This window comes from Amblyomma maculatum, chromosome 10, assembly GCF_055883805.1.
Source record: "Amblyomma maculatum isolate TAMU_Amacu chromosome 10, ASM5588380v1, whole genome shotgun sequence".
In the NCBI taxonomy this organism is placed as follows: Eukaryota; Metazoa; Arthropoda; class Arachnida; order Ixodida; family Ixodidae; genus Amblyomma; species Amblyomma maculatum.
Window position 1 is genome coordinate 146,953,860 of NC_139353.1, and position 16,526 is coordinate 146,970,385.

The 16,526-nt window shown below is 47.6% G+C and overlaps 1 protein-coding gene across 1 annotated transcript; it reads right to left on the minus strand.

Annotated features, from left to right (window-relative positions):
- Positions 1–15,139: 15,139 nt before the first annotated feature.
- On the minus strand, positions 15,140–15,813 carry LOC146177679 (uncharacterized). Its single transcript, XM_084581172.1, has one exon. It carries the CDS (start codon positions 15,811–15,813, stop codon positions 15,247–15,249), a length of 567 nt encoding a protein of 188 aa, XP_084437298.1. The 3' UTR covers positions 15,140–15,246.
- Positions 15,814–16,526: the final 713 nt, after the last annotated feature.

Consider the following 16,526-nt stretch of genomic DNA (forward strand, 5'->3'; position numbering starts at 1 on the left):
AGGACCTATTGACTGCAACGGGAGCCCGACAGTCAGCTTATTATTTGCGGCTGGTTATGGTACATATGTCAGCTCATGCAGCTTTCCGTAAGCAATACTACATTCACATCAATCGCTGCCTCTGTGGTCGCCAAAACCTCACGGCAATGCCAATTCATCTCCAACCATCAGGAGAACCACTTCACAAGGTTAAACATTGAAAATACTGGGCTTACTCATTCGTCAGTAGGAATGTGGAAAGTCTCATAGGTCTAATCAGACGTAATACGCCCAAACCGCAGGCGCTCCACACATATGTCTTACGGGATTTGTTGTCGCACGTCTAATCATGCCCCACTGCGATGTGAAACTCGGAGCTTCACGTCGCATCAAGGCGCCATTAATTACACCCTATTACGTCGCTGCGAGGAGCGAGGTACTTGAGAGCGCAGGTATGCTGAGTTTTTATTTTATCATTTTGTTTCATCACTCCACATTTTTGTATGAAAATGCTGCTGCACATAAGACATTTTCAAAGTAACATTTAAGTCATCCACAATAGCACTGATCATCTCGACTAGGACAATGAAATTTGTACATGGAAAGCAACAGTTGTTTAAAAAAAAAACTCTGGTTGGCAGCACCAATTAAAAACACGCGAATTTCAACGAGCATTTATTTCGCTGACTGATAATGAACTTCCTCTACGAAAACCACTTCTGAAATAGGTATGCGTTAAGTAAATATCAAAAGCATGCTCTAAAGTTTGATATATGCAAATGCCATTATTGTTAATATTGCTTTCTCAATAAAATATAAATGCATCGAAATAAACTGCAACAAAAAAAAACTTAAACTCAACGCGAACCGAATACAAAAGTCTTCGAAGAAGCGAACACAAAAACGTCGCAAATACTTCTTGCCATGTCAATGGTTCAATGAAAAGCACCGAGAACTTTTACCTATGCTTTGGAGGACAATACATAAATTAGATAGTTCATATATATTGACTAGACTAACGTAAGATGTAGAACACGCGTGAAAAGGGCCACTAAAAGAAAAATATGGCAAATTTTGAACAGCCATGATATCGCAAAAAAGGTGGTGTTGACATGAGGGAAATGGAATATAGCTGAAAATTCAGATATATGTCCAATACCTTTTAGCACGATTTATTTATACACCATTTTGATTAACTTTGCACCCCCATCACAATTCGCAATAAAAAAGGCACAAGTAAATATTAGCATTGAAAAAAAAATCCGGAGGAACATACAGTAACGTGGCATGCGCATTTCGTCACGTGTTTTATGTAAGGAACAATGAAATAAATCTCGCACACTTCAAGAAACAACACTGAATTATAAAAAAGCACATTTGAAGTGAATATTAGCAACTGAGAAAACCCCCAAAGAACAAAATACAAGATTGTGGGAGAACCTGTCCTTACATGACCTGTTAAGCGGGGATCCAGGCACTAATTGTGGGCACTGGTAGCGAGCAAGACCGGAGCGGTAGCGCCTCAGCTTGTAGACAGCTAGTCCGCCAAAGGCACTTCCTCTTTCTAGGTCATCTGTGCGCTTAATTCGAACTTCTTCTTTACAATCTGGCCCCCGCAGAAAACAGGAGCCATCCTGGCGACTCAAGGAGACTAAAGGATAGCGGGATCGTAATAGGATTTCAAACGATCCACGTGAACAATATCACGCCCACGGCGGCGAAAGTCGGTGGAAGCGGCTAGCGGTCCAACTAGGTAATTGACGGGAGAAGTCTGTTGGAGCACCAGATAGGGTCCGTGGTGCTTGGCAGTAAACTTGCTGGTCAGACCTGGTGGTGTCGATGGGACCCAGAGCCATACGTGAGCACCGGGAGAGAATTGGTGCACAGGGTGGCTGCTGTCCGCGTTCTTCTGGTCTTGCTCGTGCGATGTGAGCGAGCGAGCCAGCTTGCGACATTCTTCAGCGTGTCTGGCAGCTGTTGAATGTGATGTATACTCTGAGGTATCAGGACAGTAGCGGAGGATGGTGTCTAGTGGAGACGAAGGTTCCCGTCCGTACAGCAGAAAAAATGGTGAGAATCCGGTAGTTGCTTGAACGGTGGTGTTATAGGCATAGTGTATAAATGGGAGAATCTTGTCCCAATCAGAGTGGTCGGAAGCGATATACTTCGACATCATGTCACCCAGTGTGCGGTTGAAGCGCTCTGTGTGGCCGTTGGTTTGAGGGTGGTACGCGCTGGCTGTCCGTTGGATGATCTGACATTCGCGTAGGAGCGCTTCGACAACCTCGAATAGAAAAGACTTGCCTCGATCACTTAGAAGTTCGCGAGGGGCCCCGTCCCGTAGAATGAAATGATGAAGAAGAAAGGACGCGATATAGGGTCCGGTGGCATCCTGAAGTGCTGCTGGCTCCGCATAGCGAGTAAGGTGATCGACGGCCACGATGGTCCAACGATTCCCTGCAGGTGTCTATAGCAGAGGTCTATACAAATTAATGCCAACGCGATCGAATGGTCGGCATGTGCACGGAAGATGCTGTAGTGGAACCGGCTGATGGATAGGAGAAGGCTTGCGACGCTGGAAATCGATGCATGAACTAACATACTTACTGACGAAGGTGTACATATCGCGCCAGTAGAACCGCTGTCGCAACCGTTCATAAGTCTTAAATACACCCAAATGACCACACTGCGGATCGTTATGGTAAGATGCGCATACATCACTACGGAGGTGGCGAGTTACGACGAGCAGCCACTAACGGCCATCTGACATATAATTGCGTCGATAGAGGAGACGCGCTGAGAAGTCGCGTCAGAGGGGCTATGATGGTCGCAAAGTTCCGAACGAAAAGCCTAAAATAGGAGCATAAGCCTATAAAGCTGCGTAATTGCTTGGTAGATGTTGGCTTCGGGAAGTCTGCGACAGCGCGAAGTTTAGATGGATCAGGAAGGATGCCATCCTTGGACACTGAATGCCCTATAATAGTGAGTTGGCTAGCGGCGAAATAGCACTTTTTTAGATTGAGCTGCAGACCTGCGTCGCTAAGGCATTGCAAGACAGTTTCAAAGCGAGTCAGATGGGTCGCGAAGTCGGATGAAAATACAACGATATCATCCAGGTAGCAGATGCATGTGTGCCACTTCAAAACGCGGAGAATATTGTCCATCATGCGTTCAAAGGTGGCGGGCGCATTACACAGGCTAAACGGCATGACGTTGAACTCATAGAGCCCGTCAGGGATGACAAAAGCTGTCTTGGGGTGATCGTCTTCAGCCATTCTAACTTGCCAGCAGCCAGAACGTAAATCAATTGAAGATAAAAATTCCGCTCCATGCAAAGTGTCCAGCGCGTCGTCTATGCGTGGCAGCGGATAGACGTCCTTTCTTGTGATCACATTAAGGCGGCGGTAGTCCACACAGAATCGTATAGACCTGTCTTTCGTCTTGACTAAAACGACCGGGGACGCCTACGGGCTACTGGAAGGCTGAGTTACACCCCTACAGAGAATCTTGTCGACTTGCTCATCATTAATGCGGCGCTCTGAAGCTGATACACGATAAGTGCGTTGGCGTAATGAGGCGTGCGTACCAGTATAGATGTGGTGGGAAACAGTTGATGTACGACTCAAGGATTGCTGCTGGATGTCAAAGGAAGCTCGGAATCGGTTCAGCAAGTCGAGGAGCTTGGCGCGTTGATCTGGAGCGAGAGCACTGTCGATGGCTTTGTCGAAGGCAGCCAGAGGCGATGAACGAGACGAGGAACGAGGTGGGCTAAGGGCACTGACGTTGGAGACTGTGTCGGCACAGGTGGAGAAAACCGGTGGGACGGTAAAAAAATTTTCTGATCGAACAGACTTGGCATGCTGAACGCACTCGCCGCGTTGCAACGTGAGTGGATAGAACGAATCGTTAGTAATGGCTAGTTCGGTGCGTCCGCTTCGTACACTAAGGACGGCGCAGGGCAGGGGAAGACAGCGTCGCGAGACGAAAAGGGAAGATGGGGTGAAGAGCACTGTGCAGTCTTGAAAAGAGGCACAGTTTATAAGCACAATCGCAGCAGATGAAGGCGGGATATCAGTAGCATCCGCAACGTGGCATTTGGCATGACCAAGAACGTTAGCGGTGGTCGGTGCGGTGCACAGCGGAGAAAACTCTACTTCGGCACGAGCGCAATGAATTAGGGCGCGATTGCGACACACGAAGTCTCATCCTAAAATAATGTCATGAGAGCTGTCACGTAGAACGATAAAACTGATGACGTAGAGAACGTCCTGAATGGTGACTCGAGCTGTGCAGATACCAAGCAGTTCGATGTGCTGAGCAGTGGTGGTGCGCAAAGCAACCCCAGGATACGGAAGAACAACTTTTAGTAACATGCGGCACAGTCTAACATCAATAACAGACACAGCAGCACCAGTATCTAAAAGCGCAAGAGTACAAACATTTTCAATGGTAAGTTCGATTAAATTGTTCGGTGGCGAAGCAGGACTTTCCCTGGTCGACGGAAGCGCAGTTCTTGCCTGCGGAACTGCGTCTAGTGGTTTTTCGGCATTGGCGAGGTAGAGCGACGACGCATCGGTGACGGCGAGCGACGACGTGGAGAGGTTGAGCGGTGGTCGTGCGAGAAGTGGTCAAAGTGGGACGAGGGTTGAGGTGGCGTACGGGGTGGGGACGTCGGCTGCGCGTAGTTGACCGGGCTCTGATCGAATGTGTACGGGGCCGGGTGACGGCGGCACAGGCGTGCAACATGGCCAGGGAGACCACGTGCAAAGGAAATGGGCCGGTTATCAGATGTGCGCCAAGGGCGTAGAATAGGGGGTGCACGGCGCTGGGTGAAAAATGCCCACTGAGGCGAACCGCACAATGGAAAAGGTGTAGGAGGTGGTGGTCTTGCGGCAACCTCAGCATACGACAGTGGAGTGCGTGCGGGCGTCGGGATAGCGTCGGCATTAAGGAGCGGAGCTGTCAGTGGCGCGGCATGAAGACTTTGTTGTCGAGGGGGCGGAAGTGCGTCGGCAACTTGTTCCTGAATAACCTGGCGTATGGTCGGAGCCAGGTGTGGACTGGAATGCGGAACGTTTGGAACCAGCGATAATTGCCGTGCAACTTCTTCCCGTACGAAGTCTTTGATCTCTTGAATTAGTGTGGTGCTTACAGGGGCGTCGGACATAGCCGCTATCGTGGCTTCAGGTTGTCGAGAGACGATGCGTTGCCGACGAAAGTCGTCGTAGCTTTGACACATGGTGACAACCTCATTCACAGTACGGGGTTCTTTTGCCATCAGAATGTCGATTACGCCTTCGTGGGTGCCCATCATGATGTGGCGAATCTTCTCGGCTTCAGTCATCGATGCGTTTATATGATGGCACAAATCTAAAACGTCTTCGATGTAGCTAGTGAAGGTTTCTCCTGTTTGCTGCGCCCGCTCGCGCAGACGCTATTCGGCGCGAAGCTTGCGGACCGCAGGGCGACCGAAAACATCCACGAAGTGAGATTTGAACGAGGCCCAAGTTGTAATGTCAGCCTCGTGATTGGCGAACCACAACTTTGCTACTTGTGTAAGGTAGAAGATAACGTTAAGTTTCAAGACGTCATCCCACTTATTGTGAGTGCTTAAACTCTCATACGATGAAAGCCAGGCCTGCACGTCCTGATCGTCGGTACCGCTGAAGAACCGCGGGTCCCGCTGTCGAAGCACCCCGGAGCATGGAATAGAAGAGGCCGAGGTAGCGGGGCCGGTGGTGTTGGTGCCGGATTGAGGTCGGAATTCGGCGGCTGCGGAGCTCCAGAGCGAGGAAATGTAAGAGAAATCCCGCCACCTCCCCCAAGTGTTAGGCGGGGATTCAGGAACTGGTAGTGGACACTGGTAGCGAGCAAGACCCGAGCGGTGGTGGCTCAGTTGTTGTTGTTCTTGTCCAAAGGCTTGTAGACAGCTAGTCCGCCAAAGGCACTTCCTCTTTCTCGGTGATCTGTCTGCTTAATTGGAACTTCTTCTTTACAGACCGACAATAAAAGATAGATATAGATTGAAGTGCACGTAGCGTTTCACTACCCAAAAATCACAGCTGAAAATATATAATCCGAAAGATGAAACATCACCGGACGGAAAGGGAAAGGAAATGAAAATGAAGTGAAATTTATTTGGTTTCCTTGCGAGTAAATAAACATAGGCAGGACAGGCAAAATGTGTTATGTACACGTGACTAAGGCCTGTCCTCTAAAAACAGAACTTTCTTCACTCGTACTACTCCGAATCGCTGTTGCTGTCATTTCATGCATTGTTCATTAAACTAAAGACTCAAGTTCTGAATACGAATGAACACCCGCTCCTGCACCCTATTCCACTTGAGCCTATTCCTACTCTTGATGTGCGCATTGCCAAAATGTGACAGTTCCCCTCAGACGCAGCAGTGGAGGTCGCAGCACATATTACAGAAACCTTCAAGAACCATAAAAAGAATCATTAATGTCATTTCATGACCGAGCAGTCAGGCCTCTCCATGGTTCTGAAGAGACGTGCCAATTTTAAACATATTAGATACGCTATACCTGACGTAGTGCATTGTTCCATCCCTCTCCCGCTTATGTACACTTTCCCGACTACATGCCACTTCACACTTGCAAAATTTAACAAATACCCAACACCACGTGAGCAGTTATGCAGGAGGTTTTGGTTCTTGGCGAAAAATACATAACACACAGAGAATTCTATGGTGATAGTTCTAAAACTGAATTTTATATAGGCAGTTACATTACAGTTACAGGCAAGAACGTTACATTGAAGTAATTTCATGTCCCCTGCGCATCGGACACACACACCTTACACACTGCTTTGTTGTTGCGAACCAGGAGAGACCGGCATGTTTACTGTGTGGAGAAGAAATGACAATTTTCCACATAATATGCACATGCGACTGGACAAATTAAGAAAAGAAAACACTTTCCACAGTTCCTGCGGTGAACGCTTTACACAATTCTTGCATTGCATCATTTCTTTCCATCCCTGCCTGCCCCTGCGATGAGATTCACTCGTCAGCACTTCATGCGTATTTGGTTCCTGAAAGAAGCAAATAAATCAAATCAGTTATAGTTTTTTTTAAATAACTCTTTCGATGTCTCTCACATAAAAAACACACTAAATCTTGCGCTTAGCGCATGGTGGCTTTAGTAGCCCATGTGCCATTAAACTCAACTCTATTTTTCCCAAGCTGCTAAATGTGGCACTACGTATGTACGAGCAGCAAAAGTCTAGGAAAAACGTAAAATCAGGTCAAATCAAAAGTTCATTCAAAGAACATGATACAGTTGACAGAAGATATATATCTTGAGTAATCTAAATACCTGTTATATTTCGAATTTTCCAATATATTTCTGGGAAAGAAATGCTTTTCTCCCTGTTTTCTTTTCCAGCATTAATAATTTATGAACATTTTACATCCCTAACTGCGATGCCTCCATAATGTTTCTTTTTTTTCAAGCATTGCTTTTCAATCAAGTATTTTATCCGGCAATGGGGCTGAAACGTGGAGGCTAACCAAGAGAGTTCTACTTACGTTGAGGACAACCCAGAGGGCCATGGAACGAAAAATGGTAGGGTTAACATTAAGAGATAGGAAGCGTGCAGAGTGCGTCAGAGAAATAACTCAAGTTACCGACATTCTAGTGGAAATTAAGAAGAAGAAATGGACATGGGCAGGATATGTAGTGCGAATAGAGGATAACCGATGGTCACTAAGGGTAACAAATTGGATTCCAAGGGAAGGAAAGCGTAGCAGGGGGCGGCAGAAAGTTAGGCGGGCGGATGAGATTAAGAAGTTCGCAGGGGTCAAGTGGATGCAGCTAGCACAGGACCGGGTTAAGTGGAGAAATATGGGAGAGGCCTTCACCCTGCAGTGGGTATAATCAGGCTGATGATGATGATGATGATTTTATCCGGCGTGCTATTTTGACGCGTCTCTTTACGCAGCGTTGTTTTTTATTCTTGAGTGTTTTTCTGCTATGCACGTTTTCCTGTGCTGTGTTGTCGTGTGCGGTTCTTTAATGCCGCCTAGTGTGACAAAAAAAGGATTTTGTAGAATATGTTTCCCCTTTGCAAAAAAACTTTCGTGCATTATTCGTGTCTGCTATGCATGGCAGCAATATCTACTTTATTGATAGTATTTCGAGATCCCTGTTATGTTAATCCTTGCCACCGTGGTAATCTGGGCAACATGCCCAATTACTGTGCCGAAATTTCCGGGTCCAATCTCGGGCGGTGGCGGCTGCGTTTTAATGAAGGCGAAACTAAGTGGCTTTCGTTTGCTATGTGATGTCAGTGAACGTTAAAGAAACCAAGACGGTCGAAATTTCCGGAGTCCTATAATACGGCGTCTCTCATAGCCTGAGTCGCTTTGAAGCCAAAGCAAACACTGCTATGTGAAAATGTTTGTTGGAAGGATTAAAGCCATTTAGATTGTATAATCCGTTAGGAGGAATATTTAGCTAGTGAGCGTTATGGGTGGGCTCGAATCTGGGTATTGTCAAACCCATTCCCGCTTATCTTTGATCTTTTCTGCCAATTTCTTCTTATGAGTATATGGCTCTCGCAAGTGGTATTCCGCGGCTCACATCGTCAGTCACTGGTTGGTCTGCAGCTTATAGAACGTCAATGAATGATGCATTTGGTCCGAATTATCAGGAGCTCCTACCTTGGGTAGTAATTTTGAGATATGAATGAGATGCACCAGAACCCTTCTATTCTAAGTCAGGTCAACTGCTCGGCCACACAGGCGCACTCGTACGGATTGCTTAAAGCTGTGCTTCATGTGTATTTTTGGGTGGACTTCAGATAATGTGATAAGTTACGAATGCATATTAATCAGTGTGTGAATTGATGCCGAGAGCAAAGTGATGACGAAAACTAGCCGACCTACAGAGTTCGCCTAATCAAGCTAAATATGCCGCTATATTTTAATGGTAACAGTTAGACGGGAAGTACGGTAAGATATTGGGGAGGGAAAACTGGCACCTTATAAGCGCAATATCTGATATTGCCGCGAAACCTTCAAAACTGTATTTGTTGTTTTTTTAACAGCCGCCGGCATACGACCTTATCTCTCTGATTCTGGATCGCGTATCAGTTCCGTATTCTTTGTTTGTTAATGCTCGATGTCGCGAGTCACACCTTTATCAGTTTCGTTGTAGCGCAAGATGCACCGAGATCTGCCCGAAGATTCCGGCCACTCGTGTGTCTTTCTACAATGTTCCAGCCTGTGTAGGTAGTTGTTTGCGACGTTATCTAAATTGCTCTGATTAGCCTTTAAATTGAGCGTTGACGAGTGAGACGGGCATTCTTAGTTTGACAATCGACGAGCACGTTTGTTGCTATAGCCGCTGCCGAGTTACTTAGGTATTTTTCGGGCCCAAGTCAGCCCAATAAAAACCTAATTTCAGTACCATCACGCCTGTGTCTTCTTTTGGCCTTGTCACCACTACCTGACATGTGGTGGAAGTGCTGCCCTTGATCCTTCAAGCGAATACCTCAGCCTTGTTCCTGTCGCCCTGGAGGACAAGCCTACAGGTCATCCAGCCAGCCACCGACTCCAAGGTAACAACTCGAGCATGGTCTGCTGCTTGACCCCGTTCGACTCCGGAAGGCACCAACTGTGGAAATGGCCCAGTCAACAGCACCAGTCGTTTTCGTGCAGCCCCGGGAACCTCCCATCTTCCAAGGACTACCCAGTGAAGATGCGGAAGGCTTGATGGATCTTTTCGACCGTGTGGCAGAATTCAACGGCTGGAACGACGCTGCAAAACTCAGGCAAGTCTACTTTGTTCTTCAAGGACAGGCCTGAGTTTGATTCGAAAATTACGAGACTTATTTAAAGGACTGGGAGACATTGAAAGCAGAGCTTTTTATAGTCTTTGCAAGTTCTATCCCATAAGAATGAGCTCAGGTCCTCCTCCAATCAAGACTTCAGCTCACAAATGAGCCTGTCCTGGTTGACGTTGAGGAGATGAAGCGCCTGTTTCGCCGCGCCGACCCTAGCATGAACGAAGGTGAGAGAGTCAAATTTTTAATCCGAGGCTTTAAAGAGTCGCTTTTTGCAGGCCTTGTGCGAAATTCGCCAAGAACTGTGGCGTTGGGCAACCGGAGGCGCCATTACGAGCGACCACTTCAACCGGACTACTCAAACCACTACCCCAGCGCATCTACAAGCGGAGAGAACCTTTGGGACCTCATCCCGGAGATCGTGCAAGAGGAGCTCCGCCGATTGCTGCCATCATCGCAACAACCCCAAGTGGCGACGCTTGCGGACGTCGTCCATGAAGAAGTCCAGCAGGCGCTGGGCGTTCCTAAAACGATGGCTGCGACAGTTCCAGCACAAGAAGCAACAGCGATGAAGTACGCTGCTGCCTGCGCCCCGACGTGATGACATTCCAAATCCTCGCCGCAACCGTCCTGTTCCTGAAAGCCGCCCATTGGCCCCCGCCCGCCAAGCCTACCAATGACACCCAAGCCTCAGGAAGTGCGACGTCTGGAGGACAGCGAACAACCGGCCATTATGCTTCCACTGCAGTGAGGTCGGCCACATTCTGCGGCACTGCCCGCATCGACAAATCGGTCTCCGGGGATTTGTAGTCGACGCTCCACGACCACGCCCAGATGAACGACCGCAAAAAATGGACAACTATTTGCGTAGCGGTGAGACTGCGCCACCAAGCCGTCGGTTCGGGTCTCCATCGCCGTACAGGGCCCGCTTGTGGTCGCCAGGCCGTAACTATGATGTTATTCTGCGCGGAAGGTCCGCAAGCCCGCGCAGGGGAAACTAAACAGAGCAACCTTTGGAGGGGAGGTTGCTTCACGGCAAAAACACGATCATCCATCGCCGACGATGAGTGACGACGACGCAGCCATTAAATCGCCGATCCACGACAACGTCGACGAGATCACGACCAGACTTCAAATAGACATCGCCGCCCAGCAATGTTACGACGGTGTGCCCCGGCGCGACCTCAGCACAAGACGACGCAGAGATCGAACACCGAAGCCAACGTGCAATACTAGGACGCGAACAAGCGACCTTGAGGTTGCTGTAGACGGACGCATGGTTACCGCCCTAGTGGACACCGGTGCCGACGATTCTGTCATCAGTGGTGCTTTCGCAGCCCAGCTCAAGGAAGTGACGACCACTTGGGACGGCCCGCTAATCCGCACCGCTGGTGGTAACCTTGTTGCGCCGTCGGGGCAATGCACAGCAAGGCTTACAGTAATTGGATGCACATACCCTACGAGCTTCGTCGTCCTATAGGACTGCTCCCGCGATGTGATTCTGGGCATGAATCTTCTGAACGAACATTGAGCGAACATCGATCTCCAATCCAAACTCATCAAGCTCTCGACCGACAAAGCCATACCTGCTACGACGACTTCGACGCAACACGTTTCCGTATACGTCCGCTACGGAGAATGGACCGTGCCGCCCCGATCCAGAGTCGCTATCAGCGAGGTAGCGCAGACATCTAAACCGCGGAAGGCAGCGTCGAAGGAAATGTCCAGTTCCTCTTGGAACAAGGTGTCGGCATAGCAAGAGGTATCACGAAATTCCGGAGTGGACAAGCTCAGGTGCTGATAACAAACTTCACCGAAGAATACCGGCATCTCAACAAGGGCACGACTATCGCTTTTCTCGACGAATTAGTGGACCCCAAGGACATATTCGCCCTTTACGACCAACAACTGGAAGACGCACCGGATCAATTCCGTGAGCCCATATTTAAGATCAATCCGGCATTGACCCGCAGCAGGAAAGACCAGATTCGCAGTCTTCTTCCAAGCGACATGGATTGTTTCTCGTCGTCATCGAAAGTACGACAGACACCACTGGCCAAGCACCTCGTCATTGAAGGTGTTTTGTACAGTGTGGAGTTCGTAGTTTTGTCGTCTTGCTCCCACGACGTGATCCTCGGATGGGACTCCTTGTCTAAAAATAACGCCGTGATCAATTGCGCCCGAGCCGAAGTAGAATTTTTTGCACTGTGCGGCACACTGCCCGACGACAACTGCTCAGTGTGTCCTCAAAAGCTCACCATTGCTTAAGATGTCGACGAAGCACCAGAGGCTTGTGCCCTTGTGCCTCTTTCATGTTCTGCTGTGTCAGCCGTTAGTGTTTTATTTACGCCGTCTGCATCCTTCATCCACCGCAAGCACCTGCCGCTGGCGTCAGCTGTTCTCGATGTTCACGGTGGCTTCACGATGCTACTCATCTACAATCCGTCTCCGCACCCGATTACTCTGCTACGTGGGGAATCTCTCGGTTCTAATCAACCAGCCCACCTTCTCTCTGACCTGGACGCCTCCGAGACCTACAGTAGTAACTGCATTGATGCTCTGCAGTCCAATCCGATGCCTGATTCGTTGCCAGACGACTTCTTCCGAACCGCCATCGATGACGCTCTTCCTTTCACCTACCGGACACAGCTTGTGGCCCTTTTACAGACGTTTCGCTTCGCCTTCGACGCCGCCTACACACCTCTCGGGCACACTTCCACAGTCGCGTCACATTCAGACCGGCTCTAACTCGCCTTTTCGGCAGCGCCTATATCGTGTGTCAGCGGCAGAGCGCCGCGTGATCAACGAGCAAGTTGAGGACATGCTACAACATGGTATAATCCGTCCATCTCAAAGCCCCTGTCCTCACCAGTGGTGCTAGTAAAGAAGAAAGATGATTCGTTTCGCTTTTGTATCAATTACCGGTGCCTCAACAAAATTACCCACAAGGAAAATTATCCCCCTCCGCGTATAGACGACGTTCTTGATTGCTTCGAAGGTGCCGAGTACTTTTCGTCTCTTGATTTACGTTGCGGTTACTGGCAAGTCCCAATGGCCGCCTGTGACAGAGAGAATTCCGCATTTGTGATGCCGGATGGCCTCTATGAATTTAATGTGATGCCCTTCGGTCTGTGCAATGCGCCCGCCACATTCGAGAGGATGATGGATAACATCTTGCGGATGTTCAAGTAACACATCTGCCTTTGCCACTTGGACGACATTGTTGTGTTTTCCACCGACTTCGCGACGCACCTAGAGGGCTTGCGATAAGTTTTGGCTTGTCTTATTGACGCTGACCTACAACTGAATCTTAAGAAGTGTCACTTCGGTGCCCGGCAGTTGACAATTTTGGGTTACATCGTCTCTAAGGAAGGTGTTCGCCCTGATCCGGCCAAGCTGCGAGCAGTAGCGGAGTTTCCTAAACCGGTCTCACTCAAGCAACTTCGAAGCTTCATAGGTCTGTGCTCGTATTTTCGGCGCTTCGTACGGAATTTCGCTTCCATTATTGCACCCCTGACGAGGCTACTCGGGCGAAACAGTGACCTAACTGCCTGGTCGACCGAGTGCGACGAAGCGTTTACCACATTGCGCCATCTTTTGACATCGCCACCAATCCTTCGCCACTACGACCCGACAGCACCCATCGAGATCCATACTGATGCGAGTGGCGTTGGCCTCGGAGCTGTCTTGGCACAACGGAAAAACGGCTTTCACGAATACGTTGTCGCGTACGCGAGTCATGTCCTGTCTAAAGCTGAACGCAACTACTCAGTTACGGTAAAGGAGTGTTTGGCAACTGTGTGGGCACTAACGAAATTCCGACCCTACATGCACGGTCGCCAGTTTGACGTTGTCACGGACCACCACGCGTTATGTTGGCTGTCCTCTCTCAAAGACCAGTCCGGCCGCCTCGCACGATGGCCTCTCCGCTTTAAGGAATTTGACGTCCGCGTTATATATTGCTCTGGCCGTAAACACACGGACGCCGACGCACTGTCTCGTTCTCCCCTTTCCAACGAACCTGCTTGATCCACGGCGGCTGATCCCGTCCTCTCCTCTAACCATCGCTGACATGCCTGCGGAGCAGCGCAAAGGCCCGTGGCTCGCATCTCTTATCGACATCGTGTCCACTGCTCCTAACGCTGCTGCGCCTTCTCGGACTTTACGCCGTCAAGCACCGCACTTTGCCCTAGGAGACTGTCTTCTCTACCGCCGCAATTATGTGATTGATGGTCGACGGTGGATTCTCGTTATTCGCTGCCATTTACGACATGAAATTTGCGCCTCTTTCCATGCCGACCCTCAGTGTGCCCATCCTGGTGTCGTCAAGAAGTTTCAAAGAATTTCTCAATGCTACTATTGGCGCCATGGAGTTCCTTACACTAACTAGAGGGAAAGCTGAGAGCGCTGCACTTCAGCCACCATGGGCGCGCTAAGAATCATGGACCGGTGTGCTACTTGATGCGGGACAGTCGGTTTTTCTCGGGTACGTGGTGTGGCGTTACTGCGATGTTTCTTTTTCGTCGTCATCATCATCTGAAGGTGCGTACATAGACCGCCAAAGCCATAGTAGCGAAGGCGCAAAAGCAAACGTCGCCAATGAATGGTTTCTGTTTCCCGAAATGCCATTAAAAACTTTCTTAAGTGATTGCAAAACCATAAATATTTTCATAACGTTTTTTTATTTCAAAGTTTGCCTATTAAGTGCGAAATATTAGTATTTGTGCTGCTCAAAACTTAGCCAATAGGAGAAAGAGCCATCGCTTATATTGGATAAATCTCACACTGACATGCTCTTTCTTTTTCTTTTTGCAATTTATAATCATAGTATTGAATGATAGGATATTATTTATTGTAGAACAACGTTTATCTTTGCATTAGTTTTGGCCGAAAGTTGTAGTTCTGCACTCGGTAGCTCTTCGGCCCATGATGCTTTGAGCGCCCATTGTGGCTGAACTGGCCGTCTGGCAACTCCATGTAAACTCCCATAGACGGCAGCACAGCTTTCCCTCTAGGTAAGAGTAAGAAACTCTATGATTCATCATCATCATCATCATTTATTAACCCTTAAAGGTCCCGTTCGGGACATTACATAAGGGGGGGGGGTAGTACAGGGTTATTCAGCAGTCATACATGATCATAAAAATATAAAAGTAATATAGAGGTATAGAAAAAAAAATATATATATCAATCAATCAATCTTTATTTCAGTTTGTACATACAAACTGGGGATGGTGAGAAAAAAGCAGTGAATTATGCACCGCTTGACGGGCCTCACCACCCCTACAAGTCAGCAGTAGGCACAAGGCAAGAACAACCACTGGTAAAAAAAAATGAATACAAGTACATCTACAGAACAAGGTTGACAGAACATATCTCATAACTGGCAGCAATAATAGACGCAGAAGACCGTGAGGCTATAACACAGAGTGGCACAGTACGTTCAAACACAATTGACATCACTGTAGCATAGATTGCTGAATAAAGCTTTTACGAATGGAAGAAAAAGACATAATATTCACTTGGTCACTCAAAGGGGTATTTAGGAACTTTGGCACAATAAATCTCAACATACAAAACCCATAGTTAGTTCTGCACTTTGGTAATGCAAACCTACTCTGCAGTCTGATGTCGTATGATGAGTGGCGACATGTAATAGGAACAATTTCAGAAAAAAATGAATCACCCTTTTTTATCGTTGATTTATAGAGACATGTAAATCTGTGGTCAAATAATTTGTTGAAAGGTACAATGTTATAATATAGGTAAACGTGTTTAGTAGGCGAATCATACGTCCCGTTGACAATTGCACGAAGCATTTTCTTTTGTAATGTTTGCAGTTTAATGACATTGGATACCGTTGTATGGCCCCAGACAAGAAGGCAATAGCTAAGGTGCGAATAAAAAAATGCATAATATAAAGTAATTTTAGTTTTGATAGGTAGAATATGCCTGTTACGTGAAGTAATTCCGACAATTCTAGAAAGCGTTAACAGAATATTATTAACATGGGCATCCCATGTCATCGTACTGCTAAACGTTACACCTAACGATTTGAATGTGTCCACGTACTCGATTTCACTGCCATTGAGGTATAACGAGGGGCGGTAAAGTACTTGTTTTCTTTTAGGAAGGAAGAGTACTGCTTTAGTTTTTTCTTTGTTTATCTTTAATGAGTTGGCTGATGACCATGTGGCAAGCGATAAGAGCGTGCGATTGGCGGTGTCTGCTAAGCTTTGTACGTCTTTGGAAGAAAAAAATAGGCTGGTGTCATCTGCATATATAATGTATTTTGCGTGGTCACTGATATTAGGGATGTCATTTATATATATATTAAACAGGAGTGGCCCTAAAATGCTGCCTTGAGGGACGCCATTCGAAATTCCTAGAATCTGTGAAGAGGAATGATTAATCACCACATACTGAGACCGTGAATTCAGATAAGATTTGATTAGGCTGAGAGCATGTCCGCGTATGCCATAGTTCTCTAGTTTCGCAAAAAGAATATCGTGATTTAGGCAATCGAAGGCTTTACTGAAATCAACGAAAACACCGAGAGTTAGAAGCTGTGACTCAAAATTATTTAAAATGTATTCTTTTTGGACGAGTAGCGCATGCTCCGTGGACCTATTTTGTGTAAAGCCATACTGACAGTCGGTTATTACGGAATGTTTCTGCAGAAAATGTTGCAAACGGATGCGAATCAGTTGTTCTAAACCCTTAGAAAAGTACGGAAGTA